This window comes from Balaenoptera musculus, chromosome 1 (assembly GCF_009873245.2).
Source record: "Balaenoptera musculus isolate JJ_BM4_2016_0621 chromosome 1, mBalMus1.pri.v3, whole genome shotgun sequence".
In the NCBI taxonomy this organism is placed as follows: Eukaryota; Metazoa; Chordata; class Mammalia; order Artiodactyla; family Balaenopteridae; genus Balaenoptera; species Balaenoptera musculus.
In genome coordinates, this window is record NC_045785.1 from 18755455 (window position 1) to 18777661 (window position 22207).

At 49.8% G+C, this 22207-nt stretch overlaps 1 protein-coding gene across 1 annotated transcript; it reads right to left on the reverse strand.

Moving 5' to 3' along the window:
• Positions 1 to 543: 543 nt before the first annotated feature.
• IL22RA1 (interleukin 22 receptor subunit alpha 1) lies at positions 544 to 22141 on the reverse strand. The gene is made up of 7 exons (XM_036849458.1): positions 22022 to 22141; positions 18019 to 18151; positions 16950 to 17128; positions 15029 to 15204; positions 9928 to 10066; positions 6157 to 6278; positions 544 to 5212 (listed from the first exon to the last, which is right to left on the reverse strand). Exons 1-7 carry the CDS (start codon positions 22062 to 22064, stop codon positions 4259 to 4261), a joined length of 1746 nt encoding a protein of 581 aa, XP_036705353.1. The 5' UTR covers positions 22065 to 22141; the 3' UTR covers positions 544 to 4258.
• Positions 22142 to 22207: the final 66 nt, after the last annotated feature.

The following is a 22207-nucleotide window of genomic DNA, read 5'->3' on the forward strand; positions in this document are numbered from 1 at the left end:
ATGATGCCCTCCCTCCTCCTGATGTGCCTTAATGTGAGCTCAGCTAGCCCTCAGGCCATGAGGCTGAGCAGAGGTCAGACTTGGAGCTATATGAACCTTGGTTTAAATCCCAACCTCAGGACTTCCCTGGTGGTCCAGTGGTTAAGAATCTGCACACCCAATGCAGGGGGCCTGGGTTCGATCCCTGGTCGGGGAACTAGATCCCGCATGTCACAACTAAGAGCCTGAATGCTGCAACGAAGATCCCGCGTGCTGCAACTAAGACCCGGTGCAGCCAGATAAATAAATAAAAAAAAAAAAAAAAAAAAAAATCCCAACCTCTGGCACTTGTACTCACTAATGAGGGGATCTTGGCCTCCTTTCTGGGCTGTTTGTTTATCTGCAAATTGTATACAAGCTCTAAGACAACAGGGAACTTGCCTGCCTGTCTTGTTCACTGTATCCCTAGCCCCAGGAACAGTGCCTGGCATACAACTGGGTCCTTGATATATGCTTTTTTTTTTTTCTTTCTTTCTTTCTTTTTTTGGCCATGCCATGCGGGATCTTAGTGCCCCGACCAGGGATGGAACCCGTGCGTGGCCCCTGCAGTGGAAGTGCAGAGTCCTAACCACTGGGCCGCCAGGGAATTCCCCGTGTATGCTTGTCAAAAATGAATGAATGAATACATATCTTGCAGAATGTTTATGAGATTCAAGTGAGGTTAAAATGCGTGAAATGCCTGGTATAGTACTTAACTCTTGGCTAGTACTTCTTAAATATTTCATTCTTCCTCCCCTCTTTTCCCCTTTCGTTGCCCTCCCTGGACTTATGAATATTACGGACAGTCATTTGAACCCTATTCCACCTGCCACCCATCCTGAACCTCCACACCATTTTCTGACAGCAACCAAACTGTCTTTGGCTGATGGCTCCACCTGGTGGTCAAGTGGAGAACTGTCTGGTCCAATGCGTTCTCCCACTACCTCCTTTCTCCCTGCTTTAGTCTCCCCTCCCTCTGCTGCTCTCACACTTCAGTTAATTCCAGTTACTGTTCTTCTCATACTAGCAGGTCAAAACGCATCTTCCTTATGCCCCTTCCTCCTTAGGGTGGGAAGGGAAAATCAGCTGAGGGGCTGAAGGTGTGGGGATGGGGTCTCAGAGCTGTGTCCCTCTGTCCAGGCTGACACTCAGACTGGGGATGGGCACTGAGGGATCCAGCCTTGCCCTCCAGGATTCTGGAGGAGCCCTCGTCCCCGATGGCCCTATTCTCTGGGTGGAAATTCAGGCAACCCCTGTGTGTTCTTGGGGCCGGGGGTTTGGGAGGCCAGGGATCTGTAGCCATCCCAGATTGAAATACCACCCCTTGTTGCAGCTCCCCAACTCCCATACAGGGGAGGAGATGGGGGTGGCTCTAGGGGGATGATTTGAGGCCAAAGGATAGGAAAACTATTGGTATAAGAGCATGGTTCCCTCCACTTGCCTAAGAGGAATCATCAAAGGAGTTTACTAAGAATCTGGATTCCCTAGTCGCTATGGATTCAGCAGGTCTGGGCTAGGGCTGAGGAAGCTGTATTTTTAGTAAGCTTCTCAGGGGATTCTCATGGTGAGGCAAGTTTAGGAAACCGTCTTGGGTAAGAAACCCCTCTGAGCCACATTTTCCTCCTTTGCAAAATATCAGTAATGCGACCTATCATGGCAGGTTAATGGAGGAATGAGCCATTGAGGGCAGGAACCTCCCAGCAGCGGGGCTGAGTTCCTCCTCCTCTTACTTCTCCTCGTGCAGCCACTGCTGGACTACTATTCGTTTGCTCCTGGGCTGGACTCTGCCTGCCTTAGAGGCAGGTGACACCTCGCAGACTCACCTTTCTCTGGACTGCGTGGGGCCAGGCTGTGGAGAGTCCTGGTGGTGGAGTCAAAGCCTAGGACACTCAGGAATGCTAACGTCCCAGCCCAGCTCCGGGGCCTTGGACACGCTGTCCCCTAGCTGGTAGCCTGAGCTGCCTGCCTGGGAGGCCAGAAACCTGAGGGGGTATGCAGCCTGGTGGGGACAGGGCCAGCCTGACGAGGGTCACAGGACCCAGAGAGTCATGGACCGTAGGAACGACTGTCACCCCAAGGAGCTTAGAGAGCTTTGTGGCCTTGTGAGTTGGAAGAGATGTTTATGGCTTTTAGTAAAAAATCCTCTGACACCCTGGCCCACTCACCTGGTGAGAAGAGTCCAGCTGTTAAGCTGTTTTTCATGACTAAACAAGGTGAGACAGTCAACCTTTGGCCAAGTTCACCCCGAGTGACAGGAAGCAGACTTGTTTGCAGTTTGGGGGAAGGGAGCAGTCATTAGGGCCAACGTAGCAGCTGCCGGGAGGAGAAAGGGCTGCGGGTGTTGGAGAGGGCGGTCCACCCCTCTGCTATGGAGCTATTGGGTCTAAACCAGTGACCCTGAAGAGATGTTAAATATTAATTACAAACAGATAAGGACAGTGTTCCCTGGTGCTGTGTCGCAGGGAGGGGAGGGGTGAGGAAGAGGAGGGGACACGTACTGGGTACAGAGGAGGGAGGGCGTTGCACGCTCCGGAAAGGGTCTCACCGGGGCAACTGGACTTTGATGTTGTTCCTCAGAAATGTTCAGACAGGGCTTTGGGACAGGATGGGGTCGGGGGCGCTTGCCCCTCGGGGACCCCATGGGGGCCCTCCCCTCCTTATGCCCCAGGAGTCTCATCCTACAAGAATCCAAACTGGTGTGGAAAGTTCCTTCTCTTGATGAAGACAAAAATCGCTAGGTTTGAGCTCCAACTGTGTCACGGCCTCTGTGGGGGCCTGTGGGGGGAGCCCCTTCTCCTCATCATAGGGGTCACGTGAGATGCAATGATACAAAGGATGTGACAGCGTGCTGAAAGCTCAGACAAGGACCCTGTGCAAGGGCAGGAGGACAGGGTAGCCCTGTGCTGCCTCTGGTGGGGTGTCGGGGAGGAAGGTCCTCTGAGAATGCTGCTGCCACCCCCAAAGCAGCTTCCACCTGTGAACTCAAGGAGAAGGTTCCATTTGTCCCTGGACCCTGTTTCCTGCAATCCCTTCCCTCGCCCCCTCCTAGGTAGTCCAGCTCCTCCAGCTCGGCCTGGAGCATCCTGAGGAAATCAGGATAATTTAAGCCCATGAGAAAATGCCCGATCCAAAATCAAGCTGAATTGGGGGAGTGGGTCACTCCTGTACTGTCCTATTTTTAAAAAATCACGACAGGAAATACTACTGTTTATTGGGCACTGCCCATGAGTCAGGCACTATGAAACACTTTGCAGACATTATCTAATTTCATCCTCACCACAACCCTGTGAGGTCAGTGTTATTATCCCCATGACACAGATGAGGAAACTGAGATCTTGAGCCATGATTCACTTGCTTGAAGTCACATGGCTGGTAAGTACGAAGTCCGGAATTTGAACCCAGGTGGGCTGAATCCAAGGCTGAGTTTCCATAGTTGTGAAGTAGGTACAGTTTGTAGTTGTGTCTCCTTCAGTTGCCCCATGGCCCAATGTTCCTTTCAAACCCTGCTGCCAGGATAGGGTCTGAAACTCCTGCTGACAGAAAAGGCTTCTGTGTTCTCCCTCCCTGGTGGACCTGCATTTCACTTGGGGTAAAGCCTCTAGCAGAGGAATGAAGCTGAAATGGTGTGATTCCAGGCAGTAGCCCTGGTTGGGGATGAGCCGCAGGCCGCACCCCTCCCTGGAGTCTTGCCATCAGGCTGCCTCTGGACTTGGCAGAAGTGCAGGTTGTTCTGGTTCTGCCCAGTCTGCTATGAGGGGTCCTTTTTCAGGCTCCTTTTCTCACCTTTGGGGAACCACAGAGGAGGCAGAGGCCTCACTCCGCTGAACTAGATTATGAAAGTGGCCAGGAATGAAGAGAGGTAGGCTCATGGAGAACTCTGTGTCCAGCGTATGAGGAGCCGGGGCCCTGGATCTCCGGGAGATTCCCCATATCAACTCCTGCACTCTGACTGTCCGTCCTGCCCTGCAGAACTTGGCGTGCACGTGCTCATTTGCACTTGCTCGTCTGTATGCGATGCGCTTCTGTAACTCCTCTGGCCGGAGCCCTTCTCACGTCTTTTTGCTCCAGAGGGAGCTCAGCCACGGCAGGGGTCCGGCAACCTCCTTCTGCTGGTTCCTCGAGGGCCTCCACCCGGGGCTGGGCTGCAGAGTGCGTAGCGCCGCTGGGTGCGGGAGTGACGGCCAAGGATGCGAGGTGAGGGTGGGGACAGGAGAAAGCCCCAGGCCCACCCTGTTCCCGCTCAGGACTCCCACTGCACCGTCAGGGCCAGGCCTCTGAACAGAGAGTCCAGCTCCGTGGGCGACTCCAGGTCTGGGGCCCGAGGGCCTGGGCTCTTGGCCTCAGTCTCGGATGCTGGACCCTCGTCACTGGGACACACGAGGGACTCCAGCAAGCCCCAGGGACTTGGACCCTTGTCTGTGGGGGAACATGGGCGGGAAGGAGTCTGCAAAGGGAGGGACATGGGGTGACCCTCGATCTGGACAGAGGAGAGGAGGGGCAGCTGGCCCTTTACGTAGCTTCGTGTCCTTGGTTCCCCTCTGTGTATGACATCAGAGTCAGGTTCTCTGTCCGTGTGAACCCCCAGATGCTGGTGGAAGGATTTTACTTCTTGGGGGTCCTGCATAGCCAAGGAGGTCACCTGCTGCAGAGAAAGGCCACCTGGGCTGCAGCTTCCAGCTGGTGCCTCTTTCTGGAGCTGACCTTTAGTTCCGAGGTGTTTGGGACCAGAGAGTGTCATAGGTGGGGGGTCTCTGCCAGAGCCTTCCCCGCATATCCCATAGGAAGGAGGCCAACTGTCTGGAGTGGCCTGAGGGGTGTAGGAAGGGGTCTGGACCTCCGAGATGGCCTGGGGAGTGTAGGAGGGGTGTTTAGCTTTGGGGGTTACCTGAGGTGCATAGGACGGGGGCCCGCCCTCAGGGGCAGCCTGCGGGGCATAGGACAGTGGGGGGAGTGTCTGGAGAGGTGGCCCGCCAGAGGGCTGGAGGATGGAGAGGTCCGGCTGCCCAAGGTAGGCGATCTCAGACAGGCTGTGTCGCGGTGGGGCTCCTGGAGGCTCGATGGGCCCGGAGACCTTGACTTGGGAGTACTGGACAGGCTGGGCCAGGCCGCTCGGGCCACTGAGGTCAAAGACGGGGCTTAAGATGTGCTCCTGGATGAGCTGCAGAGGCTGGAAGGTCAGTACGTGCTGGACATTCTGTGCAGGGAGAACAGTTTGCCCATTAGAGTGCATTCAAGCTCCCCGAGGGTGCCGTGCGTGCTGCGGTCCTCCACAGGGCTGGGGGTGGAGGTGAAGGGGTAGACCATCTGGGGGCTTTTGCAAGATGTGTGAGCCCCATATCCCTTCCCAGGGATTCCTCTAAGTGCTGGAGCCTCTGTGAAGGGACAGGGCTCCCGGCCTGTTAGCTGAGGGCCGCTTCCAGAGTCTGGGTGTCTAGGGAGAGCGGGTAGGCTGTGACTTCTCTAGGAGGCGGGCACTCTGGAAGCAGCTGACTCGGATTTGGGGTGCCCTTGGGGAATGCTCTCGAGGTGGTGGCTCAACTGCTCCTCAGCTCTGGGTCCCTAAGGACCTCACGCGGGGAGAACGGTGGGGAAGAATGGGGGGCAGGGGAGGCCCGGAGAGTTTTACAGGAAATGGCTCATCTGGCCTTTGACTTGGAGGGGTGGATGGGCGTGAGCTGTCTCTGCGAGCCCCAGACTGTGCAGGCGCTGCAGCGGGCGTGGCTGCTTTAACAAAGACGCAGCTCTGGTGGCCAGACTTGGGCCGCCCGATGTGACGCGTATGGTCTGCAAGGGCTTAGTTTAAAAAAATTAGTTGCCAAGATTTGAAACGTGGGAGATTTCACATTACAATCTGAAATTCTGACTTCGCTGGAAAAACTGTGAAGATGTGGCAACAGTGGGCCTGCAATCCCAGGTGGCAGTACCTGGGCTGCCCGTTCAGGCAGGGTGTGCGTCCCCTTGAAAGCCACGTGGGTTTTCTATTCCGTGCCTTCTCTTCCTGATCCCTAGCTCTCTTCCGTACACCGGGGGAGCTGCCAGCCACATCTTTAGGCTGGAGGGAGAAATGAGGGAGAGCTGGGGTCCCAGGGCCCGTGCCCTCCCCTCGGCCTCTCCATCCTCCCCGGGGCCCCTGCTCACCAGGGAGTTGGGAGGCAGAGGCGGCTTGGTGATGTATCTGTAGCTCAGGTAGCAGAGCCCTGCGAACAGGAAGCCCACGGAGAACAGGAAGGCGCCGGAAAAGGAGTAGGTCCACGTCTGATCTAGGTGAGCAAGAGGCCAGAACAGGAAGGGTGAGGCTGCCAGTGTGGGTACTGCCAACTTGGGCCTTTTCCTCCCCTGCCTCTCGGGCCAGGCTTGGGAAGGCCTCTCCTATCCCCAGTACTTACAGGGCCCGGGGCGAGGGCACAAATGGAGGGCCACCCACTGTACGTCTAAATATTCGGAATTTCATCATGTTTTTACATTGTTAAGTAAAATATGTTCTGTGCTCCCACCTTGACAGATATACTTTTCATAACAACATGGAAGGCTTGACTTTTGATTCTTGGACGCCTCGGGGTGCTGTGCAGAAAGGTGGAGGTGCAGGGGGAAGCTCCCGCAGGCCCAGCCTGGCTCCAGCCCACACTGCCAGGGGCCTCACGCCCAAGGATATGGGCTCATGGCCAAGCTCATCCACGCCGCCTACAAATACCCACCCGCTGGCCACTCTTTGGGCCGAGGGCCTGAACATCAACAGAGTGTCTGCCCTCTGGAAGAAAGACCCAAGGAGGAGATCTGCTGAGACTGGACACAGGCTCTGGCCATCTGTACAGGGAATTTCGGAGCTCACAGATTCCAGGGGGATCTGCCCATGTGGACCTAAGGACTCTTCATCTTGTGGGGAGAGCCATGGCCAGAGCAGGGCTGGAGCGGGGCTTTCTAAAGTGCGGGGCTCAGAAAAGGGTCCCTCTTGCCTGGGTTTAAGGACAGTCCTGCCTTCCCGGTGGGGGCGGGGGAAAGAGTCAAAGGGAGGGGAGATGTGACAATGGGAGGGGTCTGTCCTCCCCACCTCTCTACCAAGATCTGAGCTGGGAAGACCTCACTCAGGAGGGAGCCTGGGGAGGCACCACCCTTCGAAAACGAAAAGGAGAGGATGGCTAAGGGCTCTACGCTGAGCCTCCTCCTTATGGCCCTGCATCTTCGGGATGGGTGGGTGCAGCCAGGTCTTGGCATGACACACTTCCTGTCACCAATTCAAGTGGGACTGGCGAGTGGCTTGGTAAGGAAGAGGTAGCTGGAGTTTTTGTTAATACTGGAGATTTGTATTACCTGGGGGTCTTGACTCTCCAAGTCACCGTCCTTCTGTTCCTGGCCCCTGTGTGGCTTCAGCTTGGGGAGTTGATCATCAGTTGCCAGTGACCTTGGCAATGACTGTGAACCCTGGGAATTGCTGGAGCCTTTACTTCTAGCCCACTCCTCGCTCCTCCCCCAGCCCCTGTGGCTTGGGCCTCTCTGGGTCAGCTTCCCACTTCCCCTGTCACATGTACTTCCACCAGGGAGAAGACAGGACCCAAATGCCTCTACATGACATGCCTAATGTAACTGGAAAACTGTTGCTCCCTGTACCAGGACAGGACAGGGACTTGGAACATTTCTGCCATTTCACTCACGGGGAAGTAGGAAGAAATAATGGAAGCAACACTGGAATGTGGGGTGTTAGAGGTCTGGCTCAGCCACTGATGAGACCCTCATCTTCTGCACGACCCTCTCTGGTCTACCATTTATTAATAACAGTAGCCAGCGATGATTGAACTCTTACTGCATGCCGTGCACTGTGTGGGGTGCTCTACCAATGTTATCCCACCAAACAGATGGCCATGGATGTTCACTCCTTACAGATAATGAAGCTGAGTCTCAGAGAGGTTAAGTGACTTGAACAAGGTCACACAGCTACTCAGTGGAGAAGCCAGGATTGACATGTATAATTCCAAAGCTCATTCTCACAGCCACTACACAGTGATGCCTCCGTTTCCTCATCTGTAAAATTAAGAGATGGGGTGAACCAACACCTAGAGCCCTTTCCAGCATCAAGATGCTGGGTTGATGGTCCAAGACATTCTGAGAGGTAGATAAAGGAGGGATTCTGGGCTCTGGGGATAAGACAGACCCCGGGATACAGGGTCAAGGGCAGGACGTTTCATTATGATATGGAAGTAAAAGGAATAAATGTGCAGTAGAGGGGACAGGCTCTAAACAAAATTGCAAAGTGGTGATTAGAGCCCAGGCTTCAGGATCAGATGAACTTAACTAGGTTCACTGACCAGCTGTGTGGTCACCGGCAAGTTGCTTAACCTCTCTGAGCCAGAGCTCCTCCTCTGTAAAATGGGGATAATGCTATACAACTTGCAGGATTGTTACAAGGATTCAATGGGATAATATATGTAAAGAATTTAACACAGTGTTTGGCAATAGAGTAGGTACTTAATAAATGGTAGGAATTGTTATTAATATACTTGATTATAAAGGATAAGGTGCTTTCTATATGTCACCAAGAAATAGCCACCATGAAGTATGATTCATATAAAAGCAGCTACAGTCTTAGAAAAAAATGATATCATATCATGAGCTAGATCACATAAGGACAAACCAACAGAAGGATATGGGTGGAGTGGTCCACATGTTGTCAATAAGCAGGAGGGCAGGGGTGGGCCAGGAATGAACAAGATTTATCTAGAAGGTCCAGGGGAGAGTCACAAATCGTATACACACTCCCAACTCAGTGCCTGTGAAGTTGGTTTCCTCTTTCTAGTTCTCTTATTGCCAAGTTCTATTCTGGTCTTCATGTGGCCCTTTCCCCGGGAAGGGCATGCCCCGTGCAAGAGGTCAGTGCTGGCTGTTGTTCCACCAGGCATATCTTCCCATGAAAACAAATGCACTGGGACTCGGGTGGAGAACTGAGTCTCTTGTGGACTTTTGGGGAAACCAATGAGCTGAGTTTCTGAACAAAGCTGAGGACCAGAACCTGACCTCTGATGTTTCTACCAAGCTGCAGTTATACCCTCGGGCCCAGCCTCTAGCAGCTGCCTTGCTTCTATTCATCAGAACAGAAATCACCTACTGACATCATTACTCTAAACAAGATGACTAAGGTGGAGACTGTTTTCCAAATCCATCCAGTCCAATGCGATCGCTTTTTTCATCCTCTAAACTTGGAGTATTACATTTCTATCTCTATGAAAATAAGCACTAATAAAAACATTAGGATGCTTACGATGAGAGTAGAGTTTCAATGTGCTAGAGTCGAGTGGGCTGGGACACCATCCCACTGAGCCAATGACTCAAAACTCTTTCTATGGTAGTGCAGTGGTGAGAACGTGTTCTCTGGAATTAGGCCTAGTTCCATCCCTCACCACCTGTGCAATCTTGGGCAAGTTACTTAACCACTCTGAACCTCAGTTTCCTCAGTGGAACAAAGATGCTTCACAGAAGCATGAGAACTGTGTTTCGTAGTGTCTGGTCCCTGGTTGGCACTGCAGAAATGCTATTATAATCACTGTTATTTTTATTTGACTTTAGAAGGTACGGAGGGATCTTTTTATCTTCTCTGCTCTCCCATCTGCAGATTATTTCCTGGGATCTCTCACTTGAGTTAACATCAAGGTGAATTTGCTTTGCCAGGATACACACGCAGCTTGCCAGAGAGAGGAAATTCAGACATAGGCTGGAGGGTGGAGATTAAACATTTGCTATGATAACCCAACAGCTAACTCATTTATGAATAAACAAAGATTGACTTTAATAATACACTAGTAATCCTTCTACGGTTTTTTAGAGCACTGCCAAGCCTCACCTTGGTTACAGGGGGGAAAGCACAGAGTCAAGGTTTGAATTCAGGAGTCCCCAGTTCCCTCTGGCTTCAGCTGAACTTACCTGGCAGCGTTTTCGCTCGGCACATGTAGGGGGTGCTCTTCTTGGACCAGGTTGGAACAATACTCACGATGGTTCCAAGGAACTCCGTGTCAGGGGTCAGGCCAAAGAACTCAAATTCTCTCTGCTTCCCTCCAAGGTGCTGAATTGGACAGAGAACACAGAACAACATCTCATATACACCAACCTCTATGTGGAGCCTTGCTTACACCTCTGCCTGGGTTACTGCACTTAGTAAAATGGTACCACCAGCTGCCCAAACCATAAACTGGTAGGTCAGTCTGCAGTGATCCATTCCCATTCCCCTACCTTCTGCTTTCTCCCTAAATCCAATCAGATGCAAACTTCATGCACTTTCACTTGGAACAGTGTCTGGCACATAGCATGCAGTCTCTAAATACTAGCTGCTGTTATTATCGCCACCATCACCAACACCAACAATACCATCACCACCACCCCACCATTCTTCCTTCTTCCAATTCTCTTTCCCCCACTTTTTTAAAATAAAATATCAAAAATGCTTTGAATATCCATCCCTCTCTTGCCTCCTCATTGCTTCTGCCTTAACTGGGCCTCAATATCTTTGGCCTGGACTCTTGCAGTGGCCTCCTTACTGGTCACCAGTCTCTGGTTTTGTCCCTGTCTACTTCCAAATTTATCCTGGTGCCACAGTGATCTTTCTAAACAATTAATATAATTACAAAGCTCCTCTATTCAAAATCCTTTGGTGGCCCGGGTCATATTACAGGTCCCTGCTCCCTTTGTTCACTCTTCCCTCCCTACAGCCCGCTTGGTCCTTTAGGCTCTGGTGAGGCTGAATGCCTGTCGCTCCTGCAAACACTCTGCTTCTGAAGTAAGCCCTTGCTCCTTTGCATCTGCCCATCCTTCTGCTAGAGCTTCTTCTCAGTTCTTGCCCTCGTGTATGTCTCGAACCTCTCTGACCTTGAACTCTTCCCTTGGCTGCCTCATTCCATCATTCTGGTTCTCCTCTTACCTCTCCGATTGCTCTTTTACTGGTTTCAGCCCCTCAGTGTTGTTCTGCAAGTTTCACTCTTCACCCATTCTTTCTTCTCTTTCCACGTATTTTCTCACTTAGTGATCTTTTCTGGACCCGTGGCTCTGGTGATCACCAACGTGTGGATAACCCCCAAACTGATCTCAGTAAGAGCTATGGAGTTCCTGGCACACACCGCCAGTGTCCTGCTGGACAGCGGTCTGTGGGCATCTCTAACTTGAAATGTCCAAACATCCTGATCTCCTCTCTCTGGGTCCTGCCCCATTTCCAACCCCAAACCCGCACCTGTATTTGATTCCCTAATTCTGTTAATAATGTCTCTCTTGTTCTAATATCCAAGGCTCAAACCTTAAAACCATTCTTGACAAATCCCTCTCCTATCCTTTGTATCTGATTACCCTGAAATAATCCATGAAATTTTCTTTAAAGGGCCAGGAGCTATGTTCTTGGGAGCTTAAAAGCTAAGAATTTTCTTTTTGGTCCTTTGCGTTTCAGCTACGCCTTCTCTTTTCCAGGCACATGGAGGCCAAGGTTTAGGGTTATTTGTTGTTTTTTCCTTTGAAGGGGGTGAAAGTGGGTGAAGAAGTGCATGAATGGATTTAACAGCTTATTGTTTTGTGGAACTCATATGGTTGAAATTAGCCCCAGTAGAGTTGTCAAGGCCCCAAGAATCCTCCTTCCCCAGGTTTTCGCTGCCTCCACCCTGGTTCAGGCCCTTATCGTTTCCAGCCTAGTACCATTGCAATAGCCCCCCTGACTTCCCACCCTGATCACTCTTTCATATCTACATTTGATCTCTCCTCTTCCTGCTCCCAGTAATTTATAGCTTCTATTGGACCAACCTTCCGTAAAATAACAGCTATAAACTCCGGCCAAAATGAAAACTACCTATAAGCATTGGAAAGTAAGTAAAAGCAGGCAGATACCAGAGACAGGAGGAAGGGAATGGCACTGAATGAGTTTCTCTCTCTTTTTTAATGTCTTATAGCCTGGAGGCAGGCCCCCATTTATACCATGTGGAGTGGGTGAAACCTAGATTAAAAACCCTGTAATCTTACTGGTTTGAGTAACCAGAAGACAGAGTTCAGGGCAATCACAAAAGTTGGAAAGTGAGGGAGAAATCACAGATAGGAGAGCTTCATAGAGAGAGAGCCTGAATTCTGTGTATAAACTTTGCCCAAATCCCTGGCTTGGTGCCTGAAGTACGCATGAGTAGGGTAGACTCCAAGCAGCCCAGCTAAAGTTTCAACTGAACTTTACTGAACTGAGATTTTGGAGTTTGAAGTTCAGCCAAATTCACTGCCTACTAAGACAAAGAAACAAACAAAAATCAATACTCTTTGGAGGAATATGACAGAATCCAGAGTCCTTTCAACATATCATTCACAATGTCCAGGATGCATTCCAAAATTTTTAGACATGTAGAGAAAGAGAAAATGTAATTCATATTCAGGAGAAAAGACAGTTAATGGTGACCTATCCCAAGATAAGCAAAATGTTTGAATTATCAGACAGTGTTAAAGTGGCTGGTGTAACTATGCTCAGGAAGTGAAGGAAAATGTGCTCATAATGACAGAATGACTAGGAATTTTCAGTAGCATAAACTATAAATACTAGAGACTATAAAAACTAGAAACTATAAAAATTAGAGAATTTAGAACTGAAAAATACAATATCTAAAGTAAAAATTCCCACTGAATGGTTTTAACAACAGATTGGAGATGACAGAAGAGTCAGAGAACTTGAAAATAGAATAGAGAGAATTAAATAGTGGTGACGGTTGGACAACTTCTTGAATATACTAAAAACCACTGAATCCTACACTTTAAAGGGGTGAAGTTTGTGGTATGTGAATTATATCTCAATTTTTAAAAAGGGAAAGGCTGTCAGAATGCTGTCTACAAGAGATACACTTTAAATATAAAGGCACAGGTAGGTTGAAAATAGATGGATGTAAAAAGATATACAATGAAAATTATAAATATAAGAAGGCTAGAATCACTATATTAACAGCAGATAAGGTAGAGTTCAATAAAAAGAGTATTATTAGTGATAAAAAGGGAAATTTCATAATGATAAAAGGGTCAATTCACCAGGAGGCTATAACAATCATAAATGTGTATGTGTCTGATAATAAAGCTTCAGATAGGCACAGAATTAAAAGGGAAAATAGACAAATCCACAGTCAAAGCTGGAGATTGTAATACTCTCAGCAATTAAGAGAACAATAGACCTCCCCCAAATCAGGAAAGACATAGATGATATGAATAATACTATTAGCCACCTTTATCTAATTGATATTTATAGAGTACTCCACCAAACACCCGCAAAATACATATTCTTTTCAAGTGCACGTGGAACATTCACCAAGATAGCCCATATGCTGGGCCATAAAACAAGTCTCCATAAAGCACTGAAATCATACAGAATATGTTCTCTGATCACAAACTGAATTAAGTTGTAAATCAATAACAATAAAATATTCAAACGCCAAATATTTGCCAAAAATTAGTTGTGATAAAGACTCTCCCTGCTCTGTAATCTCTAATCGCTCCTCCTGACTACTGAAATAAATAAAGATTCCCCCATCCGCCCTCCCGACCTCTACGGCATGGTCCCAGCCTGGCTTCTTAGGGTTAACGTTGTTCCTCTCCATCAGTGTTTCTCAAACTTCAGAGTGAGTAAGAAGCACTGGGTTGTTCACTAAAATTCAGATCCCAGGGGCGCAACTCTAGAATTTGATGAAGCGGATTATAAGGGGGCCCAAGAACCTGCATTTTATGGGTTTTTTGTTTGCTTGTTTTTTTGGCCGTGAGGCATGTGGGATCTTAGCTTCCCAACCAGGAATTGAACTCGCACCCCCTGCATTGGAAGGCGAAGTCTTAACCACTGCACCGCCAGGGAAGTCCCCAAGAACCTGCATTTTAAACAAAGGCTGCAGGAGATTCTGATGCCATTGGTTTGGGACCATGTTTTGAGAAACTATTCTACATGTCCCTGTGCTTCAGCCCAAATGGGCAGTTTTGTGCTTTCCAACAATATCCTAAGTGTTCCTGCTTCTCTCTCTGATCGTGGTGGGACAGTGTAGGCCATTGGAGCAGGGAGGGGAGGAATGTGGGCTTGGAACAAAGCTGGATTTGAATCTTGACTATGCTATTATTTGCTGAACAATCTTGAGCAAGTGACTTACCCTCTCTGAACCTCTGTTTTCTCATTCAGAAAATGGAGATAATAGCAACTACCTCATAGGTTTTGTGATGAAGATTAAATGACACAATAAGCATATATTACCTGGTACACCTCAGAAATTGATATCAGCACCAGAAAGTTTTCTGTTCTAGAGGTCTTTCCAGATCTCTCTGAGCTGACATCTCCTCTCTCCCCTCCCAGCCTCCATTCTATCCCACACAACACTCTTATTTCCCTCTACCTATAGCTGTATGAATTTGAATTTGAATTCTTGTTTTAACTCTCTCCCCACCCATTAGATTATAAGCTCCTTGAGTGCAGGAATAGTCATTCAATGTAATTATGAATTAGTGGCACACACTGCCGGGGGAAACACTACATATTTTATTTTTTGAATACAAAAAGAAATGTATAACATTTGACAATTTATGCCTTTGCCTTCCACCTTTCAGTATTACTGATCTTAAGACACTGCCTGTATCCAGTTCCCACAGAAAGTGGAGAACCAGCAGAAAGAACTGCAGCAGTAGAAATTGATTCCAGTGTTTCCCAAAGTGGACACCTGAGGATGTTAATAGAAGTTGTTCCCTGGATGTTAGAAGGCATTAGGCAAGAAAAAAATACATGTAATGCAAAATAAAAGGAGTTTCTCTGATCAAATACATGCGAGAGAAGTTGTATTAAGCAAATTGAAACTGGAGTCTTGACTTTGCAGGACTTGTCAGAAGCTTTAGCATGCTATTGTGTGTGTGAATCTACAAGAGGTAGGCTGTAGACATGTTTTGGGAAACACTGATTTATATAACACACCTCCTTTCTACTTGAAGCAATGCAGGGAGGGAAATGGGTTTCCGAGGCAGGGAAGGACCAAGGTGGCACATATATTTACCCTTCATTTACCATTTGGTAGGTGTGGTTGATATGCAGCTTTAAGTGATAGAACAGGTCCTGGAAGATGTCCTCCAGGGTTAGCCGGTGGCCATTCCCTGTGTGGATGGGCGTGTAGGTGGGATGGACAATCATCTGGATGGATCTCACCTTGGGGATACAGGTCACATCAGGTGGTTTGATGATAGCTGGAAAAAGGGAGAGAGAAAAAAGAAATGAAAAAGTTAGAATCAGCCAGGAGTGTCTGAGAGGCTGCCTTGGACCTTGGGAAATGACTGCTTTCCACCCCCTCCCACCACAACCCCAGCCATGCTTCCGAAAGCATCAGCTAAATGAAAAGGTGAGAAGAGAAGCAACTGGTGTTTGGGTGTAAGGCTGGCAAAAGGGTGATCAAGGGTGAGTGGGAAGAGCCCAGGGAGAGGGGCCCTGGACCCCTAGGCTGATCATACCCTTGTCCCAGCCTCCACACATCCCTACCTTGAGTCTTCCCGGAGCACCTGCCCCCTAGTCTACTGGCAATGACAGCTTTGGGGACTGACGGTTCAACTACATATCCAAACAATGTTTGCGGTGCCCAATATTATTGATTCAGCCTCAAAGGCCAGGCCTAAACTTCAACCTCTCTCAAGATGGAATTTCCAAATAACCAAACGACCTTGACTGGTTTATAGACCCCTTTGGGAATTTGAATGCTATGGTTTGGATGCTATTGAATGCTATGGTTCTTTTCTCCCCCAAAATGTACATATACAAAAATCTTGCACTCAGTTTCAGGGTTTCATGAACCTCACTCTCCCGAAGCTAATTTATAGAAAGTCCTCAAAGAGTCCATTGACCTCCAAGATTAAAAAGATCTGAGCTAGAAGAATGTTCACTTCAGTGTTGTTTATAAAATTGAAAAAACTGAGTTAAGTGTCCTCCAAAAAGGAATTAGGGAAGTCAATTAGAGTACCTCCATAGAATGGGTCATGTTCGCAGCCGTGAAATATCATGTTGTGGAAAAATATTTAATGACATGGGCAAATGTTCATGATACCATTATATAAAAAACAACCAACCAACCAACCAGATCACAAAAGAGTAGATACAGTTGCTAGTAACTGCGGTTATGTTTAAGTGTTCAGATTAGTTGGGCCTACTTTTATTTTTCTTTGTGTATTTCTATATTTTCCAAATTTTCTACAATAAGTATGCATTAACTGAACAAGCCAAGAAACAATATAAAATAACTTGTTTAACTTTATTTTTTATTTTCTTAAAAAACCCTGTGGCTTTTAAATCAGTTAGTGAACATCACCTACTTAACATGTGTGAGGAGTTTGGCAACTCATCCATCCATCCACTCAATCCTTCATCAGCTACGTATTGAGCGTCTCCTATGTGCCAGGCACTATGCTAAGGGCTGGGAACCCAGTGGGTTCCACTGCCACACACGCCCTCATGGAGCTCACTTTCAGTAAGGGAGGCAGATGATGTAAGTGCCAGCAAACACAGTAACTGCAGATTGTGATCTGAGCTCTGAAGACAGTGAACAGTTTATGGTGACGGAGAATAGCAGACGATGACCTAGTGAAACGGAGTTGTTGAGGCTGGCGGTGGGGATGCTCACTTAGGAGGTGATGTCGAAGCCGAGACCAAGACCGAGGATCGGAAAAGAGTCAAGGCAGGAGTAGGAGGGCCGAGTTAGGGGGGCCTTGGTTGCACTCAAGTGGCAAGATTAAGGTGGTCTGAACTAGGCAGGTGGGGATGGAGATGGAGAAAGATGAACGACCACACTGGGGATGCCATCCGGTTGAGGGCGCCTTCCCTAAAAAGCCACATCCCTAACTGGCCCTGGGAGGCAGAGCCCTTCTGGGCCCTCCACCCACTCCGGAGGGGAAGAGGCCATCCTTTTCCCGTCCCGCACCCCGTGCAATGAGGGGCTGGCACTCACTGTGCTGCAGTGAGCTGAACCGGTCGGTCATCTTGGTGGCGGACCGGCCTCCCGCGCCGATGGCGGTGACCCGGGCGTAGTAGAGATCCGTAAGGTTGCCTGTCTCCACGGTAAGGTTGCAGGATTTCCGGGTGATCCGCTGGCAGCCCTCCTTCACCTGCCACTCTGTCTCTCCGTAACTGTGGGCAAGGGAGGGGCCAGAGCACACCTTTCATGAACAGGCTTGGCACCAAGCCTGTCGTTTATTAATAATGGTAACGATATCGAATATTTACTTAGCACGTGAACCCAGGCCCTTTATGCGGATGATCCTCACAACGGTGCTGTGAGGTTCATACATTATTCTCCCTCCTTTTCAAGTAGGGGAGCTGGGGGTTAAGGAAGTGAAATTTGCCCAGGTGTCTGAAGCATGCATGCAGGGAAGCAGGATGTGAGGCCAGCCAGCCTGAGTTCACGTTCTGGGCACCGTTAGCCCCACTGACAGATGAGGGACCTGGGCCTCGGAGAGGGCAAGTGCCTTGCCACAGGATGAAGTGGCAGGACCAGGAATGGAACCCAGGTTTGCAGACTCCTGAGCCCATGTACCCTCCTCTCCTGCCTGGGAGAGGAGACGAGCAGGAACGGGGCGGGGTGGGGGCCCGGGAGGGGGTGGGCACGACTTTTTGTTGACCCAGTCTAACCCAATATAAAGCAATGATTGGGAGCTTGTTGTTTGCCAGGCACACGTGCTAATGACTGTCTCATTGAACCTACCTAACAACCCTATGAGGAAGGTACTGTTGCTAACTTTACTTCATGGATGAGGAAATGGAGGCTTGGTGAGGTTACCCAACCGCCCAGAGTTATAGGGAGAGAGCTGGCGTCTGCCCCCAGAGCCCGTGCTTGTAACCATTATTCTAACCTCCCCCTGCAGAAGAAACATAAAGGAGCAAAGCTATGTCTGGGAGAGGGCTGCTGTGTGACACCAGTCCGGGTGGGGGGCGTGGGGACATAGGAAGAAGGAAGGGTTTTCTTGGAGGGGTTGGTTCCAGAGCAGAGTCAAAAGGGGTTGTGTTGGAGGGATGCCTACGTCTTATACTGCACACTGTAGACGGTGTCTGGGGCACTCTCCGGACTGCTGTCCCACGTCAGGATGTTTTCGAAGTTGCTGGACTGGAATTTCACGTGCTGAAGAAGATCTGAGGTGTCCTCAGCGATGTGAGCTGCAGGAAGTGGAAGCAGGGTGAGAAGAAGGGCGCAAAGACTCTGCCCCAGCCCCCTAGCAAGCTGCCCCCGAGGGGCGAGCCGGCACTCACTCAGCGGAGACTGTGCTAACTGACCAGCCCCGCTCCCCTTCACTTCTTTTTTCCTTGGTATTGAGCTATGACTCTCATTCCATGAAATGCACCACTTTAAAGCATACAATTCTGTGGTTTCCTAATATATTCACAAAATTGTGCAACGGTTGCCGCTAATTTAGTCCCAGGATGTGTTCATCGCCCACAAAGAAAACTTGTATCCACGAGCAGTACTCCCATCCCTCCCCTCCTCCCAGCCTCAGCAACCAAAAATCTGCTTTCTCGATGGATTTGCCTATTTGGACATTTCCTGTAAATAGAGGGATCCAGTATGTGGCCTTTTGTGTCTGGCTTCTTTCATTTAGCATCATGTTTTCAAGGCTCATCCATATTACAGCATGAATTGGTACTTATTTCCTTCTTATGGCTGAATCATATTCCACTGCGTGGAGAGACCACGTTCTGTTTATCTTCTCATCAGTTGATGGACATTTGGGTTGTTTCCACTTTTTGGCTATTTTGAATAATGCTGCTGTGAACATATGTGCACAAGTTTTTAAGTGGACACGTGTTTTCAGTTCTCTTGGGTATACGGCTAGGAGTGGGATTTCTGGGTCGTACGGTGATCCTATGCTGAACTTTTTGAAGACCTGCCCAACTGTTTTCCAAAGCGGTGACTGCACCATCTCCTATTCCCACCAGCAAAGTTCGAGTGGTGCAATGATTCCATATCCTTGCCAACACGGGCTGTGGTGTTCATTCATTTCTCAGCACCGTCTGAAGTTAGTGTCCTCACCAGTGGAATATTTTAGAGGTATTCAACTAAACGTTGACTAAGAAGTAACTTGCCCAGAGTCAGTAATTTCAGACAAGGGTGGAGAAGATGTCTGTGAATTCCTGCCTCTCTGCTGCTCGAACCAATCCCTGCCCACCCACCACATGCCTTCTGAGGAGGGCAAAGGCGCCTTCCCCAGCCACACGGATATCGTAGGAGGTGGATTCTGACTGAGGTTACATATGGGCAGCGTGACCTTGGGGAAGCTGTTTAAGCAACCAGAACTTCAATTTCTTCAGCTCTAAAATGGGAATAATTGGACTTACCTAAAGATAAACAATAATGACCACAGCAGCAGTTGACATGTCTGAAATGCACGTAAAGTGCCGGGCACTGGGCTAAGTCTCCTTATCAAATCCTCCTGACAACCTGATGAGGCAGGTACTATCATTATGCCCATTGAATGGATGAGAAAAACTGAGGCTCAGAGAGGCGGCCTGCAATGCCCATCACAGCGCTAGGCTGCTTGTGGGGTGGATACAATGGGGCAAGGAAGGGGCAGCAAAGGCCAGAGTCCCAAGAAGAGGAGCCGGGAGGGGGCACTGCCCCCGAAGCCATCTTCACTGTAAATGAGAGCCCTTGACTTACAAATCTCTTCTCTCAGCCCTCCTAGCTCGGTCTGTGGAAAGGAAGAGAGCGCAGGAAAATGGCGGCCAGAGCCGGCAGCTGCCTCTGCGCGTGCTCAGAGGTTGGCTGGGGTGGGAAATAAACAGGTGCAGATCCGGTTGAGTCAAGGCCTTGAGGTCTGAGGGTACACGTGTCTTTGATATGATGTGTGTGCACCTCCCTTCCCCCACCCCCCCATGATCATGAGCGCCAGCAGGTCCAGAGTGTGAGGGAGTGAAGGGTTATTTACCCCTCCACTCCAAGTCTACATACAGTATTTCTGTAAGGGAGGCATTTGTGGGGAAGGGGAAGTATATTAGGACAGTTCAACCCTGCTGTGCATCCACATGTTAAATCTAAGGCCACATTCCTCTTTGAATCTGGGTTGATCAGGCCCAGCAGCTGCGGAACTCTTTGTGTTCCAGGCTTCCTGGAGCCCCCAGAATGGGGCCTAGGGGACCAGGGGGTTCCTTCTGCCTCTAGCCAATGTGATGGATGTGCTGTCGAGCCTCAAGTTGTGGCTGGTATCTTGTTTGGATCCGAGTCTGGGCAGAATTGGGGTCTGTTCTGGAGGGAGGGGCATGGGTTCAGGGCTGGGTCTTAAGTTGAGGGAGGGAGTCCACTTGAAGTCAGAGCTCAATGGTGGCTTTGGGCAAGGTGGTGAGGTCAAGGGCAGGCAAGAGAGAGGGTGGGATTTGAGAGAAGGCCAGGGTGTGTCTGGGGGTGGGCTTGGCTAGGGTCTGCAGTGGGAGGGTTGCTGGTTAGGGTCAGTATCCTGGGGGGGCCATGTGGGTTTGGAGGAGGTAAGTGGCTGAGGTTGGGACATGCTCGGGAGGTGAAGGGCCCAGGTTGGGTGGAGGTTGGCACCACTTTTCAGGAGGGAACTCAAGTTGGCTTCCTGAAGTCGTGTGAGTGGACCTTGGCTGGCCCCTCTCTTTGAGGAGGTGTTGAGGGCTAACAAGATCTTCCGTCTCCTCTCGCCTACTCATTCCTTTTCCTCCTCAAATCCAACACCGGTTCCCCAGCCCAAGTCGGTTCTGCACTTCCTGGGTGAAAGTCTACATTGTGAAATCGTGGGGAGATGTGTATTGTCTAGAAACTGACAGCCTGGGAGATGTGATCAAAGGAAGTTTTCTCATTTGCTTGAATAAAACAAGTCTATGTCAACCAGTTGGGAGGCTAAGGACAAACAAACAAACAAAATCAGTTCAAACATGTTCTGGAATCAGCCTAAGAATGCCAGGGGTGAAGGCACCTGGGGCTCCAGAGTGACCTTACTGACTCCTAACAACCTCCTAAGGGCTGTTTCCCCTGTGTCCCACATTGTAAAGGGCCAAGAGCCTCTAAGTCTTCCAACTGGAATGGGTGAGGGTCTGGAGAGACATGTCTGAGGTCTCTTGGGAGATGCATCAAGTCTCCCTAGATCACAATGAGTCCAGTGTGCTGTGAATGTTCTGTTTGATGCCAGGGGGAGGACGGACTGGAGAGCCAGGGTGGCAGCTAGAAGCGCTGTGGATCTGGTCAGCACCTGCAGGGCACAGCTGTGGCCCCTTATGGCCTTCATCCTGCACTTAAGGTAGAAGGGCTCTTGCAGAGGCCAGCCCTCCCCGTTCTTCAGTCAGGACTGTGCTTTCACTTCCTCAGAAAGTTCCCTGAATTTTTTAAGCATCTCAGGGAGCAGAGAGACAATCTAGGATCTCATGCATTGGTCTGGAAGTTCTCCATAATGATACATCAAAAAAATCCACTTTATTGGATTTGAAAACTGTGCCTTTTCGTCCTGTTTTCATAAGAGCTCTGGTGTTTTAAGACCTATTAATGCAGCAGACCTGGGCCCTCTGGGAGAAAATGTTCTTTCAGGTCTGGCACGAGGGGCTGGAAGAGGCCCCCTCAGGGGCGTGGAAGGAGGCAATGGCTGGACTCAAGCTTTGTCCTTCCTGACGCTCCCTCACCTCCCCATGTGAGGCCAGTGCCAGCCAGAAGCAGAGGAACAGAGGTACAATTTCTACCAGAAAGATTTGAGGGGTCCAAGGATGTCTAACTCCCTTAAGCTTATTCTCCATCCACTGGAGTGGGGGGATCCACACCCCCAGTTCAGACAGGTGTCTGCATCCCCAGAGTCTTGAGGGTCAGTTGAGTCTCTGAAGAACCCAGGGTCTGAGGGACCCTCTCATCCTCCCCAGCAACCTGAGCTGGCACCTACTTCTCCAGGGAAACTCGGCACCCAGGTCAGCCCAGCGGAGAAGAAATTGAAACTGGTCGTGCTGGGGCTGGATGCAGTTCTGGGGGAGACGACCCTGATCCTTGGCTCCTGGGTGGGGGTCAGGACTGACCACAGGGTGACCGGCACTCACCGACCACGGATCCGGCCGTCAGGATGATCAGCAACGTCCTCATTGGGGCCCGGCACAGAGCCCTCTTTTGGTCTCCACTCTGGACTGAGCACAGAGGGAGGGCTGGGAAGCTTTGGCGCCTTGGCAGCTGGCTCCACCCAGGTATGAGGGCGGGGAAAGGAGGGAAAGGTGGGACCTGAGCCATGG